The 21,844-nt window shown below is 41.4% G+C and overlaps 1 protein-coding gene across 1 annotated transcript; it reads left to right on the top strand.

The window, feature by feature from the left end:
• Nucleotides 1-11,986: 11,986 nt before the first annotated feature.
• On the top strand, nucleotides 11,987-16,840 carry LOC132607996 (uncharacterized). Its single transcript, XM_060322081.1, has 6 exons — nucleotides 11,987-12,114; nucleotides 12,250-12,385; nucleotides 12,491-12,612; nucleotides 12,713-12,974; nucleotides 13,088-13,453; nucleotides 16,283-16,840. Exons 1-6 carry the CDS (start codon nucleotides 11,987-11,989, stop codon nucleotides 16,838-16,840), a joined length of 1,572 nt encoding a protein of 523 aa, XP_060178064.1.
• Nucleotides 16,841-21,844: the final 5,004 nt, after the last annotated feature.

Consider the following 21,844-nt stretch of genomic DNA (forward strand, 5'->3'; position numbering starts at 1 on the left):
TATTCGGGGGATGCGGCGTTCATTAGATTTGGTCAGGGCTTCAGAGACCGAGTCCGTTGAGTTGGCCTCGCACAGATTACGAGATGTTGCTGCCAATTGGTATGAGTCTTGGGAGCTGTCCAGGGGTGAGAGTGCTTCCCCAGCTACTTGGGATGAGTTTGTGGCCGCTTTTCTCCGCCACTTTTTGCCCCCGGAGTTACGATGGGCGCGGGTTGATAGATTTTTACAGTTGCGGCAGGGAGGTCGGAGTATTCGTGAGTATAATTTGGAGTTCGATTCTCTGGCTCGATATGCACCTGCTATAGTGGCTGAGATGGCTGACCGGATGCACCGGTATGTGATAGGGCTGGACCGTTATTTAGTTGACGGCTGCATGGCGGTGGCATCGCAGACTGACATGGACATCGCCCGGTTACAGGCCTATGCTCAAGGTATGGAGGACCGGCACAGAGAGGACCGGTCGGGCAGAGATCGTGACAGGAGGCCGCCCAAAAGGGCCAGGTCCGCGGGGTATTCTGGAGATTCTCGAGGCGGAGAGCCTCAGCAGCAGTCGTCAGGCAGATATTTTCCTCCGTCAAGCCGGGGTACACAGTCAGCCGGCAGATGATTTGACAGTGCAGGACCATCTGGGGCCAGTCAGAGTTCCAGAGCATCAGGTTCCCAGACAGCCAGAGGTTCCAGCCAGTCCAGACCACCCAGGCCCCGTTGTTCTTATTGCGGGAAATCGCACCCAGGGGAGTGCTATCGAGCTACTGGAGCCTGTTTTTCTTGCGCCCGTCAGGGCCATGTTATGCGGGATTGTCCGATGGCGAGTGGTTCTGGTAGTACAGTTCAGCCGACGGGATCAGCCGCAGGTTCATCTTCTACTCCCTCAGCTGTGCGCCCTGCGGGGCGAGGTATGCCGGCACAGGCGGGCTGAGGTCGAGGCCGTGGCAGTGGTTCAGGTTCTAGCGGTCCATCGAACCGCATATATGCATTGGCTAGCCGCCAGGATCAGGAGGCTTCGCCAAATGTTGTTACAGGTACCTTACTGGTTTTCTCCCGATCTGTATATGCACTGATTGATCCTTGTTCTACTTTATCATATATCTCTCCACTTGTTTCTAATGAAATTGGGATAGAATCTGAGCTGATAGAGCCTTTTGAAGTAGCTACACCTGTAGGGGATTCTGTTATAGCCAGACAGGTTTATCGAGATTGTTCTGTTATTATATATGATCGTTGCACTAAAGCTGATTTGGTAGAGTTAAATATGCTGGAATTTGATGTTATTATGGGCATGGACTGGTTAGCTTCCTGTTATGCTAATGTTGACTGCCAAAAGAAGGTAGTTCGTTTCCAGTTCCCAGGAGAACCAGCAATAGAGTGGTCCGGGTGTACAACATCGCCGACGGGTAAGTTTATTTCATACCTCAAGGCTAAGAAGATGATTCAGAAGGGTTATATTTATCACTTGGTTCGGGTGCACGACACTACAACCGAGGCACCTACTTTGCAGTCAGTACCGGTTGTCAATGAGTTTTCAGATGTATTCCCAGATGAGCTTCCAGGTCTTCCGCCGGAGCGAGAGATAGACTTTGCTATTGATTTGTTGCCAGATACGCAGCCAATATCTATTCCTCCGTACAGAATGGCACCGGCAGAATTAAAAGAATTGAAGGAGCAGTTGAAAGATTTATTAGATAAAGGCTTCGTCAGACCCAGTACATCGCCCTGGGGAGCGCCGGTATTATTTGTGAGGAAGAAAGACGGGTCACTGCGGATGTGTATTGACTACAGACAATTAAATAAGGTGACCATAAAGAATAAATATCCCCTCCCCCGGATTGATGATTTGTTTGATCAGTTGCAGGGTGCCAAATATTTCTCAAAGATAGATCTGCGTTCGGGGTATCACCAGGTACGGGTACGAGAGGCAGATATTCCGAAGACTTCTTTCAGGACCCGGTACGGGCATTATGAATTCAGAGTTATGTCTTTCGGGCTGACTAATGCTCCAGCAGTTTTCATGGATTTGATGAATCGGGTATTTTGGCCTTTCCTTGATATGTTCGTGATTGTGTTTATTGATGATATATTGGTTTATTCACGATCAGCAGAGGAGCATTCGGATCATCTGATAACAGTGTTGGGCACTCTTCAGCAGCGGCAATTATATGCTAAATTTTCTAAATGTGAATTCTGGTTAACTTCCGTGGCATTCTTGGGGCATATAGTCGGAGCAGATGGTATTCAGGTTGATACGCAGAAAATTGAAGCTGTACAGAATTGGCCCAGGCCTACTACACCTACTGAGGTACGTAACTTTTTGGGGTTGGCCGGTTATTACAGAAGGTTCGTAGAGAATTTTTCTTCTATTGCGGCGCCATTAACAAAGTTAACTCAGAAGGCAGCGAAATTTCAGTGGACTGATGCCTGTGAGCGCGGCTTTCAGATGTTGAAGGAAAAATTAATTACAGCTCCAGTTTTAGCTCTCCCAGAAGGGTCAGACGGGTATGTGGTTTATTGTGATGCCTCTGGTATGGGTTTGGGTTGTGTGTTGATGCAGCACGGTCGAGTCATAGCCTATGCTTCCCGGCAGCTCAGACCGCACGAGAAGAATTATCCCACTCACGATCTGGAGTTAGCCGCGGTGATTCATGCTTTGAAGATTTGGCGGCATTACTTATATGGGGTTCACGTTGATATTTATACGGACCATAAGAGCCTCCAGTATATTTTCAGACAGAAAGAATTGAATTTACGGCAGAAGCGGTGGTTAGAGTTGCTGAAAGATTATGATGTTGATATTCTATACCATCTAGGGAAAGCTAATGTCGTAGCAGATGCGCTTAGCCGTAAGTCTATGGGCATTTTGATCGATGTACAGTCTGGTAAGAAAGAAATGGTTCGTGATATTCATCAGTTAGCCAGTCTTGGAGTCCGCTTAGCCGATTCTGGAAATACTGGGATTTCTGTTCGAGGAGTGGCCGAGTCCTCTATTCTTAGTGAGATTAAGCGGCGTCAGTATGAGGATCCTGTTCTGATGCAGTACAGAGACACAGTCCGCGACAAAGAGGAGACCCCGTTTGAGATTTCATCCGATGGAGTATTATTATACAGGGGCAGATTATGTTTACCTGACGTTGCGGGACTGTGGCGACAGGTTATGGGTGAGGCACATCATGCCAGGTATTCTGTTCATCCAGGGTCGACGAAGATGTATCACGATCTGAGATGCCTGTATTGGTAGGACGGTATGAAAAAGGACATAGCAGAGTTCGTTGCCCAATGCCCAAATTGTCAGCAGGTGAAGATTGAGCATCAGAAACCCGGTGGGTTATTGCAGGAGATGGAGATACCAACGTGGAAGTGGGACATAATTAATATGGATTTCATTGTAGGCTTTCCTCGCACTCCACGGAGGTACGACTCCATTTGGGTTATCGTTGATCAGCTGACAAAATCAGCCCACTTTCTTCCAGTTCGGACTACGTACACAGCTGAAGATTATGCCAGGCTATATATTAAGGAGATTGTGAGACTCCACGGAGTTCCAGTGTCTGTTATCTCCGACAGAGGTGCCCAGTTTACAGCTAAATTCTGGAGATCATTTCAGGAGGGATTGGGGACCCAGGTGAGTCTGAGTACCGCATTTCATCCTCAGTCCGACGGACAGGCCGAGCGCACTATTCAGACATTGGAAGATATGTTGCGGGCCTGTGTTATTGATTTCAGAGGCAGCTGGGATGATCATTTGCTGCTTGTTGAATTTGCTTATAACAACAGCTACCACTCCAGTATTCAGATGGCACTCTATGAGGCTTTGTATGGCAGGAAATGCAGATCTCCGATCGGTTGGTTTGATGTGGGTGAGATTCAGTTAATTGGTCCAGATGTGGTCCAGCAGGCAGTCGATAAAGTGAAACTGATTCGAGAGCGACTATTAGCGGCCCAGAGTCGACAGAAATCTTATGCTGATAAGCGACGTCGACCGTTAGAATTCCAAGTTGGAGATTGGGTGTTCCTGAAAGTGTCACCAATGAAAGGTGTTATGCGATTTGGCAAGAAAGGAAAGCTCATTCCGAGATATATTGGGCCTTATCTGATTATTCGTAGAATAGGCAAGGTGGCCTATGAATTGGATCTGCCAGCTGACTTGGGAGCGGTTCACCCGGTATTCCATGTTTCTATGCTTCGTAAATGTATTGGTGACCCTTCCAGAATCTTTCCTACAAGTGATGTGCAGGTTACAGAGGAGCTATCTTATGAAGAGCAACCTATAGCCTTATTAGATCATCAGGTAAGAAAGTTGCGGAATAAAGAGGTGGCTTCCGTTAAGGTGTTGTGGCAGAATAATAACCGGGAAGATATGACCTGGGAGGCTGAGGAGCAGATGAAGAAAAAGTATCCTCGCCTATTTCCGGCACCTTCAGGTAATCCAAGTTCTTTGTTTGCCTATGTTGAGTTGTGAATGAATTGTATATGATGACTATAAAAGAAACTCCCCCGAATTTGAGTAAGATCTGTAGCATTAAATCCAACATTCGAGGACGAATGTTCTTAAGGTGGGGAGGATGTTACGTCCCGTATTTTTATACATTGGGACAACCCGGATTAACTATGATAAATTAAGGCCAAGACTATTCCGGGATTTGAAGTCGGGACTTTTGACCCTTGATTTTATTTTGAGACATAAGTTATATATGAAATTGTTGGCATTGAACATTTAGGAAAAATTGGGACCACAATTCAAAAATTTGTAATTAAAAATCTTGCACAAAAAACGGGCCTTAGCCGTGTGGTCTTGAAATGGTCCCACACATTGTTGTGGCCAATTTTAATTGGTCCAACACATGTGTGGGCCAAAGACACATGGAAAAATATTGTGGTGACTTAAAAAGATGAAAACTAAGTCATCTTTCTTTCATTCCACACTTCAACACCTACAAAAAAATAAGAAGTCATTGGAGAGCACCATTTCCACCAAACTCACGGCCAAGACTTGGGAAAACCAAGTCCCATTTCAAGCCACTCTAAAAGTATTTCTTGGGTACAAATCAACTAATTAGAGGTCCCTAAGTAACGTGGAAGCATCGTTGGAGCGATCAAGTCATTCATTTAAGAGATTGCAAACCCTAACTCATTGTGGTGTTGAAGAGGAAAGGTGAGAATTTCTCTTGTTTTATGAGTTATAAATGTTGTATGCATATTGTAGTATGCTAAAATGGATAAAAATCATGAAATATGGAATGTTGAAGTTGGGTCATGTGTTTGGTATGTTGGCCGTGTGAAGTGTGTGTGTGTTGTGTGGTGTTGGATTGATGAATTAATTCTTGTATCATGTTTAATTGTTGGGGTGTGTAGAATGGCTAAGAATCTTCAATATATATGTATGTGTAGTGTAGCCGTGTATATAGTCCCAATGTGTGACAAAGGACGAATTGATATCGCTTAGTATTTTAGTTGTTGTCGTTATGAATTCTAGTTTGAAATTTAGCGTCCAAGGACTCAAGAGTGATATGGTAAATGTTGCGGACTGATTTGGAGAATATTGTGCGTTGATGTAACTTGTATATTTTATGAGAATTATATCGTTATATTGTGGATTGTTGATGCAAATCATGAATTGAAATTGAGAAGTGTGGCATAGGGGCTGCTTTCGGTTTGGGGCTGTTTTCGGCCAACTTGGAGAAAAATTATTGGATTGTTGGAAAAATTATGTAAACTATTAGAATGCCCTTGAATATTGTTAGTAAGGATTCGGGTTGATAATTGAATGTGTGAGCGATATCGTGGCTTGAATGTAAGCCATTGAATTGAATAGTTGGAAAGTTGTTGAATGATGTAAAAGAGAGTTACTATTGTTATTTTGTCTTTCGAATTGATTATCGATGTTGCTAGGTTGGTTATTGTGGTTGTTGTTGTTGATTTTGAGCGAGTTAAATTCTCGGGATGGCCTATTTACAGGGGAAATGCTGCCGAATTTTCTGTAGAATTTAGCGATAGTTTGGAATAAATAATTGCTTAAGTGCCTATGATTAATATTGGATATTCGTTGGCATATTTGTAGACCTTGGGGAGCCCGAGGCGTAGATTGGGATTAACTTTAGGTTGGCTATCTTGGAGGGAGTTCGAGGTATGTAAAGCAACCTTCCTTCTTTTGGCATGCCTTAGTTTTACATAGGCTAGATTAGAGCCTTAAGGGAATTCCAAATTCGAAATCCGAGCATGATATGATCCTTATATAATTCTTGGCACTCTTATGCATGATTTGATAAGAATATGAACCATTATGTCTTCAAAATAATCGTTTTCCAAATGTTGCACAAAAAGTTTGTATAGAGAATTCCATAACTTTTGAATGCCATGTCTTTCGCATAAAGGCTCGGATTGTTCCAATATTTTTATAGGAGTTGCATGATGTATAATGAGTATGATTTAAATAGGCGGGCCCGACTCGGATAAATACCCGTCTGTGGGTCCCATGACGTTCTTTTATGTACTTCGGAGAACTTTTGAAAGAATTTGATATAACTATTACTTCGATTTGCAAGTATGATCACTTTACTTATGCTTGAGGTTATGATAATGATTTTATGCATATGACTACTCACGACTCTACTCGTGCATGTTGTTATTTCCCTTCGCCGAGTCCCGGGCCGGTTCTGTTGTCGTGCGCACTTTGATATACTCCGGAGTTATGCTGTGCTTATGGTTCACCGAGCTACTCGCCAAAGAGGGTCGGGTTCCACTTATATATGATGTTATGGTGTGTATGGCGTTATGTTGTGTTATGATATGTGACGGGGGTTCGGAGGTTAGAAACCTTTCTGGTGTTATGCTGTGTTATGGCGCCATCGACGGGCGGGCGACCATATTCTTCTGTACCTTCTGCATGATTTACATATTTTTTTAAGTAAACATTTTGATACGATGGATTTGTACCTATTCTCTGTACTACTATTTCGTTTATGTCTCAGGTTTGCTTTCGTATATTCTGCTTTGCATACTCAGTACATATTTCGTATTGACCCCCTCTCTTCGGGGGCTGCGTTTCATGCCCGCAGGTACAGACGCACAGTTTGGTGATCCACCAGTCTAGGACACCCTCTTCTGCCGTTTGGAGTGCTCTTCTCATTTCGGAGCATACACTTTTGGTATATATATTTTGTTCGCTATGTACGTATATATTTGCTCAGGGGTACGGCGGGGCCCTGTCCCGCCATATGTTTCTGTTGGTCTGTTTAGAGGTCTGTAGACGTATTTGTGGGTGTGTGTGCCTACTTCTGTACAGATGGGTTTGCATGACCCTATTCGTTGTGGCAGCCTTGTCGGCGTGCACTTTGTATATGTTTTGGGCCGTTGCGCCATCCGTTAGCCTTGTCGGCTTTTGATACATCTGTTAGCCTTGTCGGCTTTTGATACATTTGACAGCCTTGCCGGCTTTTTGACATATATATATATATATATATCCGCATACGGTTGCGTTGAGATGTGTTTGAACAGTTTGATATGGTTTTAGACTGCATATAGTATTTATGGCCGTATATGCTATTTGTGTGTGATTCGATTGAATAAGTACGTCAGGGTGCCCAACTAGGGCTCCAGTCACGGCCTACGGGGTTGGGTCGTGACATACGGCCCGTAAACTGCGTCCGTAAATCACCACATCTCAGTTTGAGTTTCTGGTTCTGATATGATTAAATACGACCACGAAGGACGGTTCGTAAACTGGAATACGGACCGTAAACCAAGTTTACGACCACTGTGCACTTGAAATCAGATTTTTAAGTCATTAAATAAGGGGATCAAGGCTTATTTCATTTCACTTCTACATCACACCCCTTCTCTCTAGAACATCTCTCTACATATATTCCACAAGAATTCAAGGATATTTGGTGATCAACAACATAAATCAAGGGAATCAAGTGTAAGAAAACCATCAAGATCATCCAAGGTCAAGAAATCCAAATGGAGATAAACTAGGGTTTTGCTCAAAGTGGAGTATTATCAACTAAAGCTTGTTCCTACAACATTTAAGGTAAGATTCATGATATTTCTATGTTGTTCAAGGTAGTTAAGAGTTGAAATACTTGGATGGTAGAAGTGTATAGAAAAATGAGTCATGAATATGGAATAGTGTCATTTTGAGAAATAGTATGAATTGAGCTATGGGTCTTGATGTATTGTGATGTAGATACGATATAAATGATGTTGAGAACATGAGATGAACAATGTATGTAAATGGACGTCGTGTGTGTTATGGCCATGGTTATGGATGAATCGAATGTAAGTCTAGAAATATGGATAATGTGAATGAGTAATGGCTATTGTTATGGCATCGTGAATTTATTATTGACATTTGGGAGTTGAGATACGTTATGGAGGAGATGCTATCCGATTTTCTCTAGTTTTAGTCATAGATGCTAGCTATCGATTCTAATGATAGTATAACTTTAATGAAGGTAGAAACGCGATCGTTGAAGGGGAACGTACAAGCGATAAATAGTCGAACGGAAAGGTATGTAAGGCTAACCCTTCTTTCATAAGGCATGGTTCTTTGGCCAAACATCTAAATCCTCTATACGAGTATGCTGTCTTTCATATGATTTGATCTTCCAAGCTTGTAAGCTCATGATCCTTGATACGCTACGATTGTACTAAGTTCCTCGCATGACGAGTAGGCCTATTAAGGTGGATGAAATGAATGATGATGATAATGATAATGGTATTGATGATGGCTATAATGATAATAACGATGACGATTATGATAATGGGGTTAAAAGTAAAGATGCTTATGAGCTATTGTGTATATGTATGACTATTATGGAACACCGAGCTTATATGGCCGGGTAGTATATGTATAGATGTTTATGTATGTATATTTACGTAACGCGCGCACACCACTGCAGTTGGGTATGGACAACACTGAGCCTTGGTAGGGCCAGGTACGTGTAACACTGAGCCTTGGTTGGCCAGGTATGTATGATCACCGAGCCTATATATATGATCGGGTACGTGAAACACCGATCCTACGTGGTCGGGTATGTTATGTAAATGCTATGTGTATGACATGATTATGTATATGATATGAATACGAATATGATATGACTATGTATATGAATGTGAATAAGGGCATGTATACGAATACGAGCACAAATATGATACGGGTATTATGGTGGAATACGGATAGTGATGTATGTACACAAATACGTATTAGCAAGGGAAAGTTCCTATGAAAGGCAAGTAAGTGCATATGACGATGATATTGTCATCTCCCATCCTATGCTATTTCTTATGTTGCTATCTATGCTTCTATATTGATATTGACTATGCTTTACATACTCAGTACATTCTTCGTATTGACGTCCTTTTGTTTGTAGACGCTGCGTCATGCCCGCAGGTGAACAGGGAGACAGGCTCGATCCATAGCTACATTCTCAGAGACTACACAGCAAATCTCCATTTCCTTCGGAGCCATAGCTTTTGGGTACTTATTCTTTTGTGTACATAATTATGGGCATAGCGGGGTCCTGTCCCGCTTATGTGATATGTTATACTCTGCTTAGAGGCTCATAGACATGTGTATGTGGTTAGATGTGCTCGGCCTTGTCGGCCTTTATTTTGTTTACCATTTTGTTGGCCTCGTCGGCCCATATACATTGATGTGGCATAGATGCCTATGATGATATAAAGGGGTTGTTGTCCGAAAGGTCTAGTATGATCGATGGATAGAAATGTATGTTTTACTATGTGGCTCACCTAGGTGTTATGTGAAAATATTTCAAGGGGTGCCCGGGTGGGATAGCACCGAGTGCTCGTTGCCCCCCCCCCCCCCCCCTAATCGGGTCGTGACACTTGCAGAGCCACAGCAGGACAGACGAATCATTCCAATGTCTCTATCTATGTCATATGCTCCTCACTCGGCCCCCTATATAAACAACATGTTGGCATTTGTTTGACCTGGCAACTCAAAATGTATTATTCTCATTGTTGAAAAGAGTAGCCACCACTGTTTTCTCAGAGCTTTCAAGATCAAGACTAAATAACTCCAAGGACCAGATCCCAATACGGAAGATGTCTTAAGTCCTAGGTTATTTTAGTCTTTATCTTTTGGTCTAAATATTGTAAACCTACACTTCTTTTAAGAAGGGCTTTTGTAGGTGTTTGGTTTATTAAGTTTTTGTGTTGACGCCTAACTATAGTTAGTTATGGTGAGTTGAAGTTCAGCTAGAGTTAGTCGAATCGGTTTGGTTCTTGGAGAGTTAGTCAAGTAAGTGCTTGCAATAGAGATATTGTAAGGGAAGAGATTAGTGGGCTAATCCCTTGGTTACAAAGGCTTGTAATTTGAAAGACGTTGCTCAGTTAGTGAAGTTGGAAATCCTACCAGGGTAGGTCGTGGTTTTTAATCCCTTGTGTAAGGATTTTTCCACGTAAACATTGTGTCTTGTTTACTTTCTGTTTTAGCTTGAGGGAACAGATAAGGTACCTGGTCCCTTATCTGTTTTGGTGGACGCTTAGTTTTTATCAGTTGGTATCAGAGCAGGTTCTTTCTAACAGGGTAACACCTAGAAAGGATCTCTCATTATGGCTGCTCCACCAAACTTTAAGGAAGGGCAGTCAACCACGAAGCCTATAAGATTTAATGGAAAGTATTATGGATGGTGGAAAATAAGAATGCACGACTATTTGATGGCTGAAGATTTCGAGCTCTAGGACATCATTCTTGATGGTCTTTTTGTCCCTGCAAAGATTGACGCTGAGTCTAGAAAGCTAGAGGCCAAAACCAGAAAAGAATATACCGAAGATGATAGAAAAGCCATTGAAAAAGGGTTTAAGACAAAGAAGATTTTAATGTGCGGTATAGGACCAGATAAATACAATCGTGTTTCATCTTGTGAAACTGCCAAGGAAATATGGGAAGCCATCTTAACGGCTCATGAAGGAACCTCTCAAGTCAAACAGTCCAAAATAGACATGCTCACCACTGAGTATGAGCTATTTAGAATGAAAGAAGATGAGTCAATTCAGGATATGCACACTCGTTTTACCTCCATTATTAATGAGCTTCATTCTCTTGGTGAAGTCATTCCAATCAACAAGCGAGTTCGGAAAATACTTGGTGTTTTGCAAGGATCTTGGGAAAGTAAAGTTAATGCCATAACTGAAGCCAAATATCTGGAGAAAATGTCCATTGATGACTTGATTGGAAATCTAAAAACCAACGAGGTGAAAAAAATAAGAAGCTTGAGAGATGGGAGCCAAAGAAAGAGAAGAACCTGGTCTTCAAGGTGGCCAAAAGTGACTCAAGCAGTGATGAGTCTGATATAGCCTATATTACAAAAAGGTTCCATAAGATGATTCGTAAAAATGGTGGATTCTCCAAGATGGGAAGCTCTAGCAAGAACTTCAAACAGAATGACCTATGTCACAAATGTGGCAAGCCTGGCACTACATCAAGGAATGTCCTCTTCACAAGCAAGATTACTATAAAAATGCTGACAAGGGAGTGAGGAGGAACCAGGTCCCTGATAAGAAGTTCAACAGAAGAGATGTGGCTGATAACTTAGCAAAGCAAGCTTTAGCTTCTTGGGGAGACTCATCTTGTGAGTTCGAAGATGAAGATACAGAGGATACCTCCATGATGGCTAGTGAAGATGAACCTGCGAACTATGAGTCCATCTTTGCACTCATGGCCAAGTCAGAAGATGAAGATGACAATGAGAATGAAAAGGTAAATTTCTTTGATGTTCAGAAAAATCTGAAAAATTACTATCAAAAGAAATTAATATCTCTTGCAAATGTGCTAATTGATACCTGTCATAGCCTTATCAATGAGAAAAATGTCTTAAATGAAGAGATTGACGAGTTAGAACAATTAAGGGAGGATATGGTAGTAAACATTGTGGATTTAAAGGAACAATTTGAAGTGCTAACTAGGGATAATGCTTTGTTGATTAGTTAGATGAACAAATGGGTGAGTACCCCTTCTAAGGGAAAACAAATGGGAAGTGAGATTTATTTTGAGCTTGATAGTGAACTTGAAAGGGCTAAAATAAACCTCTTTATTGAGCTAGAAAGAAATAGGCAACTTCAAAAGGATCTAAGCCGTGTGAAAGCTGAACTTGATAAGTCTCTTCATTAGACCTGCTCCTCTGACAAAGTGGCTGCTTGCAAGGGTAATGATGGTAGATAGGGCATTGGTTATAAAAAGGCCAAGACCCCGTTCAATCCTCACAGCAAGTATGTTTCTGTAACTAATAATAGGCTTTGCATCCACCGTGGAAACACTGGTCATTACAAAGACTCCTGCAAAGCAATATTTCAGTCTATGCACAGACACAGAGCTTATGTTGATAAAAAACACAAGAATGCGAGACCTGGTCCCCACAAGATGAAATCTGTGCTGCCTGCATGGGCGAATAGATCTCTTATTCACCCATTCTATGATTACAAGGGGCCCAAGTTAACTTGGATTCCTAAGACTAACAAATAACTTTGTTTGCAGGTCAAAGTGAAAGGGAGCAGTCAAAAATGGTTTGTTGATAGTGGCTGCTCAAAGCACATGACTGAAAGGATGGAAAATTTTCTCTCACTCAAGGCCTTGAAAGGTGGAAAATGTGTCCTTTGGTAATGGGAAGAAAGGATATATTCTTGGCATTAGCAAAATTGGCAAGACACACACTCACGCTATTGAAAATGTTTACTACGTGAAAGGTTTGAGCTACAGTCTGCTGAGTGTGTCACAAATATTTGATAGAGGAAACAAAGTGGATTTATTGTCTCATGTGTGCACTATCACTAATCTCAAATCTGGAGAAGTGGTACTAACTGCAAAAAGGTACAAGAACATCTATGCAGTATATTTTGGCTCATCTGATACAGGTGATTTGACCTGTCTCAGTGCTGTGGATGATAATGCTGAGCTGTGGCACAGAAGATTGGGACATGCAAGCTTCACCTTGCTGAACAAACTGGTTGCAAAGGACCTGGTCCGTGGGCTACCAAATGTCAATTTCAAAGATCACAAAGTGTGTGATGCATGTATAAAAGAAAAGCAAGTCAGAACCTCTTTTAAACAAAAGAAAGAAGTAAGCACCTTTAGGCCACTGGAGCTTCTTCTTATGGATCTTTGTGGGCCTATGAGGATCAAACCAGAAGTGCAAAGAAGTACATTTTTGTGATTGTTGATGACTTCTCAAGATTCACTTGGACCTTGTTTCTAAGAACCAAGGATGAAACATTCCCTGTGTTTGTAGCCTTTGTAAAACAGATTCAAGTGAAGTTAGGATATCAAGTTGTAAGCATAAGATCTTATCATGGCACTGAATTTGACAATGCAAACTTTAATGAATTCTGTGCTGAAAATGGGATTAGCCACAATTTCTCTGCTTCCAAAACACCTCAGCAAAACGGTGTTGTGGAAAGGAAAAACAGGACTCTTGAAGACATGGCAAGAACAATGCTGATTGTAAGTGATGCGGCCAAAAATGTCACACCCCTACCACGAGTATGACGGGCTCTGACCCGTAGGTCGGGAACCACCTGACTCATCCGTGACTTTGAACATTATAAACCATAACTCAAAGAATATCTGCACCCAGAAAAGGCCCAACATAGGAATATCCGCTCATTCAGCACATATGTACATATGCAGACCGACAAGGTCACCACAACATAATGTATTTCATAAAGCCGGCAAGGCTAACAGTAAAGTATCAAGAGCTCGAAATAAGGCCGACAAGGCCACCAATATATTATACAACAATATGAACCGGTGGAGCTATAAAACATCTAACGATACACACACGTCTACGAGCCTCTACATATAATACAAATGATCATAAGGACAATACCAAATAGAATGCAGCTCCGAAGTAAGTGGAGTGCTCCTGAGAATCCGCTGATAGAACACTTACGGGTCTGATCCGTCTTCCTGCCTACCTGCGGGCATGAGCGCAGCGTCCACAAGAAAGGACGTCAGTACGAATAATGTATTGAGTATGTAAGGCATGAATAACAACATAATATAGACATGAAAGGTAACATGGAATAAAAGAGATAACATGTACATCTGGATGCCTCATAAGGCGGATGCCATGCATGCTTAGCCTTTTAAAAAACAATTTGTTATACATATACATAGTACCATGCCCGGCCATTAAGGCTCGGTGTCATATATATAGTATCATGCCCGGCCATTAAGGTTCGGTGTCATATATATAGTATCATGCCCGGCCATTAAGACTCGATGTTATCATCATTAGCCTGCGTCCGGGGCAATATCATAACATGCCCACTGCAGTGGTATGCACATCTACGTGCCATGCCCGGCCGACTATAGCGCGGCGCGGTGTGAGAAAATACATACATATATATAAAGCATGCATGAGAGCCAAATAAAAGCTATAAATAAATCCGAGTGACGTAAGGTCGGTAACCTGCGATTATATTATAGAATAATCATCATCATTCTATCTCACCTTGAAGGAACAATTATTATAAGGCGAGATCAACAACAATAAATAAAAATCAAGAAAATCACGAAAATAACTCAACATTCTCATATTTACTTTGAAATCATAAGCTTGGGACTTTTAAACATGAAATCATCATCATCGTCGTAATCATCATAGAAACATTCTCATCTTTAGCAACGTCATTAATATTGTAAAAACATGTCCTTTGTTGTTGTCATAAAAGCTTATAGAATCATAAATCTTTGACTCGGAAAATAGGGACATTTTGGAAAACATTTATGGATTATCAAGAAAGGGATCATGGGACATTTGGAAAACACCTATTGGATTCATAAGAAAGGAATCATGCCTTTAGAAGAAAGGGACTAGCCTTAACATACCTGGAAGATAATTTCTCTACTTCCAACTTACTTCCTGTCTTGCAATTCCCTTAAGATCATTTGTAGCCTCGTAATCTACATATACGACCATCCATACTATTATTAGGCTCATCTTCATACGCTCGTCTTAAACCCTTAACTAAAATCCATTTAGAATCTGCCGAAATTCGGGCAGCATCTCCCCTGTTTATATTCCTAGCCCAAAATCACAATCCAATAACCAATAACAACAACAACAATACCAACATCACAACAAAATTATCAACACCAATAGGCTCCATAAAACATTCCATACGATGTTTTCCAAGTTTCTCAACTATTCAACTTATTATACGACTATTTAATAACTTTATCTCCGTAAATAAACTGAAATTAATATCAATGATAAAAGATTCATACCTTATTCTTGTTAAAAGAGAAATATCTTCAATATCCACTTGAATCCACATCAAGATCCACCGCCAAACGATACTATAATCGCGATTATGCGCTACCCGAGTCTCGATTAGCTAAAATCACTCAATTCTCTCACCTTTTTATGCCATAAATACCCCTATATGTTTGCTGAGATTTTTCATTTGATTTTTGATGAAAAAAGGGGTTTTGACCCTTTTATAGGTGGGTAAAGTCGGGGGGTCACTGTAGCAGTTCACTGTAGCAGTTCTGTAGCACGTCGGTACTGTAGCGGTATTGTAGCAAGTCGGTTACTGTAGCACGCGTTTCTGCTCTGTTAGCTGCGCTTGTAGCGTCCATAATTCTCTACTCCGATGTCCTATCGACGAGTGGTTTATTGCATTGGAAACTAGACTCGACGAACTTCATTTTAGGATTTTGAAACACCTTAAAACTCCTAATATACTAGGAGATATGCCCCTCCAAAGTTGACTAAAAATCTGCCCAAAATCCTGCCAACATATCTCAAATTTTCGTCAAACTTATTTTCTTTAATTTGCTTGATCCCGGAATCTTCCAAAACTCCCCCTACATGATATTTATCATTTATTATACTTGATAATGGCCATGTTCTTGTGTCTCAAGGTTGTCCTTCCCGGTTACGACTTATGAGATCGTAATTCATCCTTTAATTCATTGTTACGTACTTCCCATGACTTGTACATTCCAAACTTCATGGACGTCTCCAATGCTCCATTACAACGGTGAAGTACGTGATATGCTCATGCTCTGAAAGTGCGGGGTGTAACAAAAAGCTTCTGGGCAGAGGCTGTCAACACAGGTTGTTATTTGATCAACAAGTGCATAATTATATCCTTGCTTGAAAAGACACTATATGAGCTACTGAATGGAAAGAAACCCAAGCTAACTTACCTTAAGGCTTTTGGATGCAAATGTTTTATTCTTAACAATGGCAAGGAAGCCTTAGGAAAGTTTGATGCTAAGAGTGATGAAGGAATATTTCTTGGATATTCTTCTCACAGATAGGCATATAAAGTTTTCAACAAGAGAACTCAAATTGTGGAAAAAAGTGTGCATGTGATCTTTGATGAGGCAGATGATGGAGACCTCTCAATTCCAAATGAGGTCCTGGAAATTACAAATGGAAAGGCTGAAATGGTGAATCAAGTTGAAGCAAGCAATGAAGAAGATGCAACAGATTATACAGATGATGCAAAAGTACCTGGTCCCTCCATCAGTACACTTGAGGCTCAAGATAGAGTTGTTGATATTGTGTCAAGCACTCCTAGTGCTGATCAGAGAAGTGGAGATCATGCATCTCTAGATGTAAATGATTGTTCCAATGTGGAGGCACCTGGTCCCTCAAGCAGTGAAATTAAAGTATCCAACTGGAAACACAAAAAATCACACCCTTTTGAAAATGTAATCACTCCCTTAAACTCTGGCATCCAAACCAGATCTAAGGCAAGAAACATGTTTGCCTACTCCGCGTTCATTTCCCAAATTGATCCTAAAAACATCAAGGAGGCATTGAAAGATGCGGACTGGATTAGTGCTATGCAAGAAGAGCTTTATCAATTTTAAAATAATAAGGCATGGCACCTGGCCCCTAGACCAGCAGACAGAACAGTGATTGGGACTAGGTGGGTGTTTCGTAACAAGCTTGATAAGTTTGGAAACACTACCAGAAACAAGGCAAGACTGGTGGTTCAAGGGTATAATCAAGAAGAGGGTATTGACTATGATGAGACTTTTGAGCAAGGATGGAGGCAATCAGGATTCTGATTGTTTTTGCATCCCCTATGGAGTTTAAATTATTCCAAATGGATGTCAAAAGTGCATTTCTCAATGGATACTATAAAGAAGAGGTCTTTGTCAAGCAACCTCCTGGGTTTGAAAGTCATGATCATCCTGAGCATGTCTTCAAACTTGACAAAGCTCTCTATGGCTTAAAGAAGGCTCCTCGAGCATGGTATGAAAGATTGTCAACGTTTCTTTTGGAAAATAGGTTTACAAGAGGTAGAATCGACAATACTCCGTTTCTAAAGAAAACAGGGAAAAATGTACTGATTGTGTAAGTATATTTTGATGACATCATCTTTAGTGCGACTCTTGATTCCTTATGTGAAGAATTTGCTGAGCTCATGAGAAGTGAATTTGAAATTAGCATGATGGGTGAGCTAAATTTCCTCTTAGGACTACAAGTCAAGCAATCTCAAAAGGGCACCATGATTGGTCAACAAAGGTACATCAAGGAGTTTCTTAAAAGGTTTGAAATGGAAAATGCAAAGCCTACTAATACCCCTATAGGAACTGCTACTAAGCTGGATATGGACGAACCTTGTCCCTCTGTGAATGAAGCCATGTATAGAAATATCATTGGGTCACTGCTATACCTAAATGATAGCATGCCTGACATTGTGTTCAGTGTAGGGCTGTGTACTAGGTTCCAATCAATTCCTAAAGAGTCTCACTTGAAAGCTGCAAAAAGAATTTTGAGGTATCTTAAAGGTTCACAGGACCTGGTCCTCTTCTATCCCTCTGGAGACAATTTTGACTTCGTTGGTTATGCTGATGCTGGTTATCTCATGGATAGAAAAAGTACCTTTGGGATGGCACATTTTCTGGGGTCATGCTTGATCTCATGTGGTACAAGAAAATTTAATTTTGTGGCTCTCTCTACTACTGAGGCTGAGTATGTGCCTGTTGCCTCTTGTTGTGCTCAATTGTTGTGGATCAAACAATAACTTGAGGACTTTGGTGTCCTCATTTCTTATGTACCTCTGATGTATGACAATACCAGTGCCCTGAATATGGCAAAAAATCTAGTGCACCACAAAAGAACCAAGTACATTGATGTGAGGCATCATTTTCTAAGGGATAATGTGGAAAAGGGGTTGATCTGCATGAAGTTCTGCAATACAGAAGACCAGATTGCAGATATTTTCACCAAGGCACTGAGCAGAGAACATTTTGAAAGAAATCAGTTGGAGTTGGGCTTAATCAAGCTCAACTAGTTGTCTCCCAATGATTGGATATGTCAAGAGATAAAATACAATGCTCAAAGTGTTTTTCTGGAGGCATCTGACTCACTTTTATACTATTATAGGTATTCTCACATGGAAATCTCAGGACAGCCAAAGCACTGAAGGCATTGCATATTTCAGAAGTTTTTGCCTAAGCTTTATCAAAAATTTAGTGAATGGAGCTGGTCCCGTTGACTCAGGTTAGTAGTCTTTTCAATACTTATATGCTATTAAACTGTCAAAATGCCATGTCATCATTTGTCCCCGCCTCCTTTCAAAATACAACGTCGAATCATCACACATTTTCAGAAGCGAACCGACTTAAATGAAACGGTTTGTTTGCCGATAGGAACCGATTCCTTCACTTTCTTTTAAAATCCAACCATAAAGTTTCTTTCTCTCTCTCACTTTACTCTTAACTCTCAGTCTTCATCGTCCCCATCGTCTCACATCAATTCAACCATGTCAAACAACTATGTTTTACCTCCTAGTGTCTCAGAAATCAACCCTTCCTCCCCCAAACAACGTACTTTAGCCAATCCACAAACGAGTTCACCATCTCCAACAGTTTCCCCTCCCAAAGAACCAAACCCTACGTCTTCTCCAAAACCTGTTGGTTTATCTAGGAATCGTAAAAACCAAATCCCAAAGAAGTTTGTGCCTACTTTCACGTCCTCTGAGAAACCCAATTTGGAAAAAAGCACTCCTACTATGCCGACCTCTCACAATCTTGAAACGTCTATGCATACTACTGAAAAGGACGACGGTATGGAGGTAACAAGTCAAGGAGTGGAAACAAAGACTGCAATTGAAAAGAGGGACTTGAAGGAAGTTCCTTCAGATTCAGGTAATCCAACTTCTCTTGCAAATGTGGATATTTCTGGGGCTTGGATAAGAGTGTGACAACGGGTGGTGAAATAAAGAATAGTGTAGGGATGGAAACTGAGGAAGTGCGTGCTTCAACTCAGGGGGAACAGAGTAGTTTAGGTCATACTGTGGTGAGTGTGGGACCTCGTCCTTCTGAAATAGCGTCTGCCTCTCAACAAGTGTCTACAATTGTAGTTCCATGGAAAGAAACCACAGCTGAACGACAAGCCTCTTCAGAGGAGGAACCTAGTTCCTCTAACCATTCTGAAAGGGTTAACTTTGAAGGGCATGAATTAAACTCTGATGATGAGATTATATTGAGAACTGTATATAGACAAAGGTCTAGGAGTGTTAAGCAGATGAGAAAGGGGGAAAGCAAGAGAAAATATTTCGCCGATAGGAAGCCTGTTTCTAAGCAAAGGAAAAGAGCTCCCACTACAAGGCAGAAGTCTAAGCAAGATTAGACTCTGCCTTATTGGTTAACAAAGCAAAGACAACTGGCCAGAGGCGAAGGAGAGTACATTCTGAAAATTTGAATAAGTTGAGAGATGAAGAGGAGGAAATAATTATTGTGTCTGATGGAGAAGAAGAGGAGGAGGAAGCCCCCTTGGTCAGGCAAAACTTTAAAAGAAAAAGGAAAATTATGGCTGAAGGAGGTGAGGACAGTGAAAAGGAAGAAGCCGTGGCAGAGGAGAGAATGGTGTCAAAATCCCCTAAGGAAAGAAAAAAAGGTTCTAATAAGGAAGGAGGTTATTTCAAAAGGAGAAAACTCAACATCGAAGGACCTGGATCCTCAATGGAAAGCATGCAAGCACTGGAGAAGGAAAGACAACGTAATCTACAAGGGCAGAAAGTTTTATTGGGAAGGGTAATTGATCCAGAGATGTCGGCCACAAAGCGTTAGAGGATTTAATAGAAGTGCTCCATTCTCAACAATAGGAGCACCTAATGGAAGGACCTGCAGTGGCTTATGAGAAAGAAGTAGCCAATTTCTTTGTAAAACTTCAGTACACTGATGACTACTCATTGGTTTGTCAAGTTAGTCAGGTGGAGTTGACCCTCATTAAAGAACAGTTGGGGACAATTCTTGGTGTACCAATTGCTAGAGTAAGTCGATTGGAGGAAGGAGACAGGGCTACTACAGACTTCAACCTTCACATAGTTAAAAGGGGTGAGCATGTGACCATTGAGACCATCTGTAAGAAACAAATGAAGTCTCACTATCAATTTCTTCTTGAGTTTGTGAACAAGGTCATGCTTCCTCGCACTGAGAAAAGGTGTATTGCTTTCCAGACGGACCTGGTCCTTATGGAAATTCTGGATGGTGGATATTCGATCAGCTTGCCTGGCATTATGTTGCAGCACATGATCAAGGTGGTGGATATCAAGGATGGTAAGCATGGTCTGCCCTATGGCTTTTGTCACGACCCAACCCCGTAGGCCGTGACTAGTGCCCGAGTTGGGCACCCTAACGAACTTATCCAATTCGAATCACATACAGATAGCATATATTGGCACAATTCTCACACGCTGCCTTAAATTATATCAAACTATCTCAGACACATTTCAGCACAACCAGATGCATATACATATATCAAAAGCCGACAAGAAATGGCACAACGGCCCCAAAACATATACAAAATGCACGCCGACAAGACTGCCATAACGAGTAGGATCATACAAACACATCTGAGCAGAAGTAGGCACACACACCCACAAATACGTCTACAGACCTCTAAACAGACCAACCGAGTCATATGGCGAGACAGGGCCCCATCGTACCCCTGAACAAATATATACATATGCAAAGAACGAATATATACCAAAATGTAGGCTCCGAAATAAAAGGAGCACTCCAAACAGCAGAAGAGGGTATCCTAAACTGGTGGATCACCAAACTGTGCATCTGTACCTGCGGGCATGAAACACAGCCCCCGAAGAGAGGGGGTCAGTACGAAATATGTACTGAGTATGCAAAGCAGGAGATACAGAAACAAATCTGAGACATAAACAGAATAGTGGTACAGAAAATAAGTACAAATCCATTATATCAAAATGTTTAATTTTCAAAAATATAAGTCATGCATAGGGTACAGAAGAATATGGTCGCCCGCCCGTCAATGGCGCCATAACACAGCATAACACCAGAAAGTTTCAAATCTCCATATTCCCCGTCACATATCATAACACAGCATAACGCCATACACACCATAACATCATATATAAGTGGAACCCGACCCTCTTTGGCGAGTAGCTCGGTGAACCATAAGCACAGCATAACTCCGTAGTATATCAAAGTGCGCACAACAACAAAACCGGCCTGGGAACTGGCGAAAGATATAACAGAACGCACGAGTAGAGTTGTGAGTAGTCATATGCATAAAATCATTATCATGAACTCAAACATAAGTAAAATGATCATACTTAAAAATCGAAATAATAGTCATAACGAATTCTTTCAAAAGTTCCCGAATTACATAAAGGAAAGTCGCGGGACCCACGGACGGGGTATTGACCCGAGTCGGGCCCGCCTATGGAAAACGTACTAGTTATACATCACGCAAACTCTTATAAAAATATTGGAGCAATCCGAGCCTTTATGCGAAAGATATGGCATTCAAAAATTACGAAATTCTTTAAAGTGAAACATTTCTATGCAAAGTTCGGAAAGCGATTATTTCGAAAAACATAATGG

The sequence above is a fragment of the Lycium barbarum genome, chromosome 8 (genome assembly GCF_019175385.1).
Source record: "Lycium barbarum isolate Lr01 chromosome 8, ASM1917538v2, whole genome shotgun sequence".
Classification (NCBI taxonomy): Eukaryota; Viridiplantae; Streptophyta; class Magnoliopsida; order Solanales; family Solanaceae; genus Lycium; species Lycium barbarum.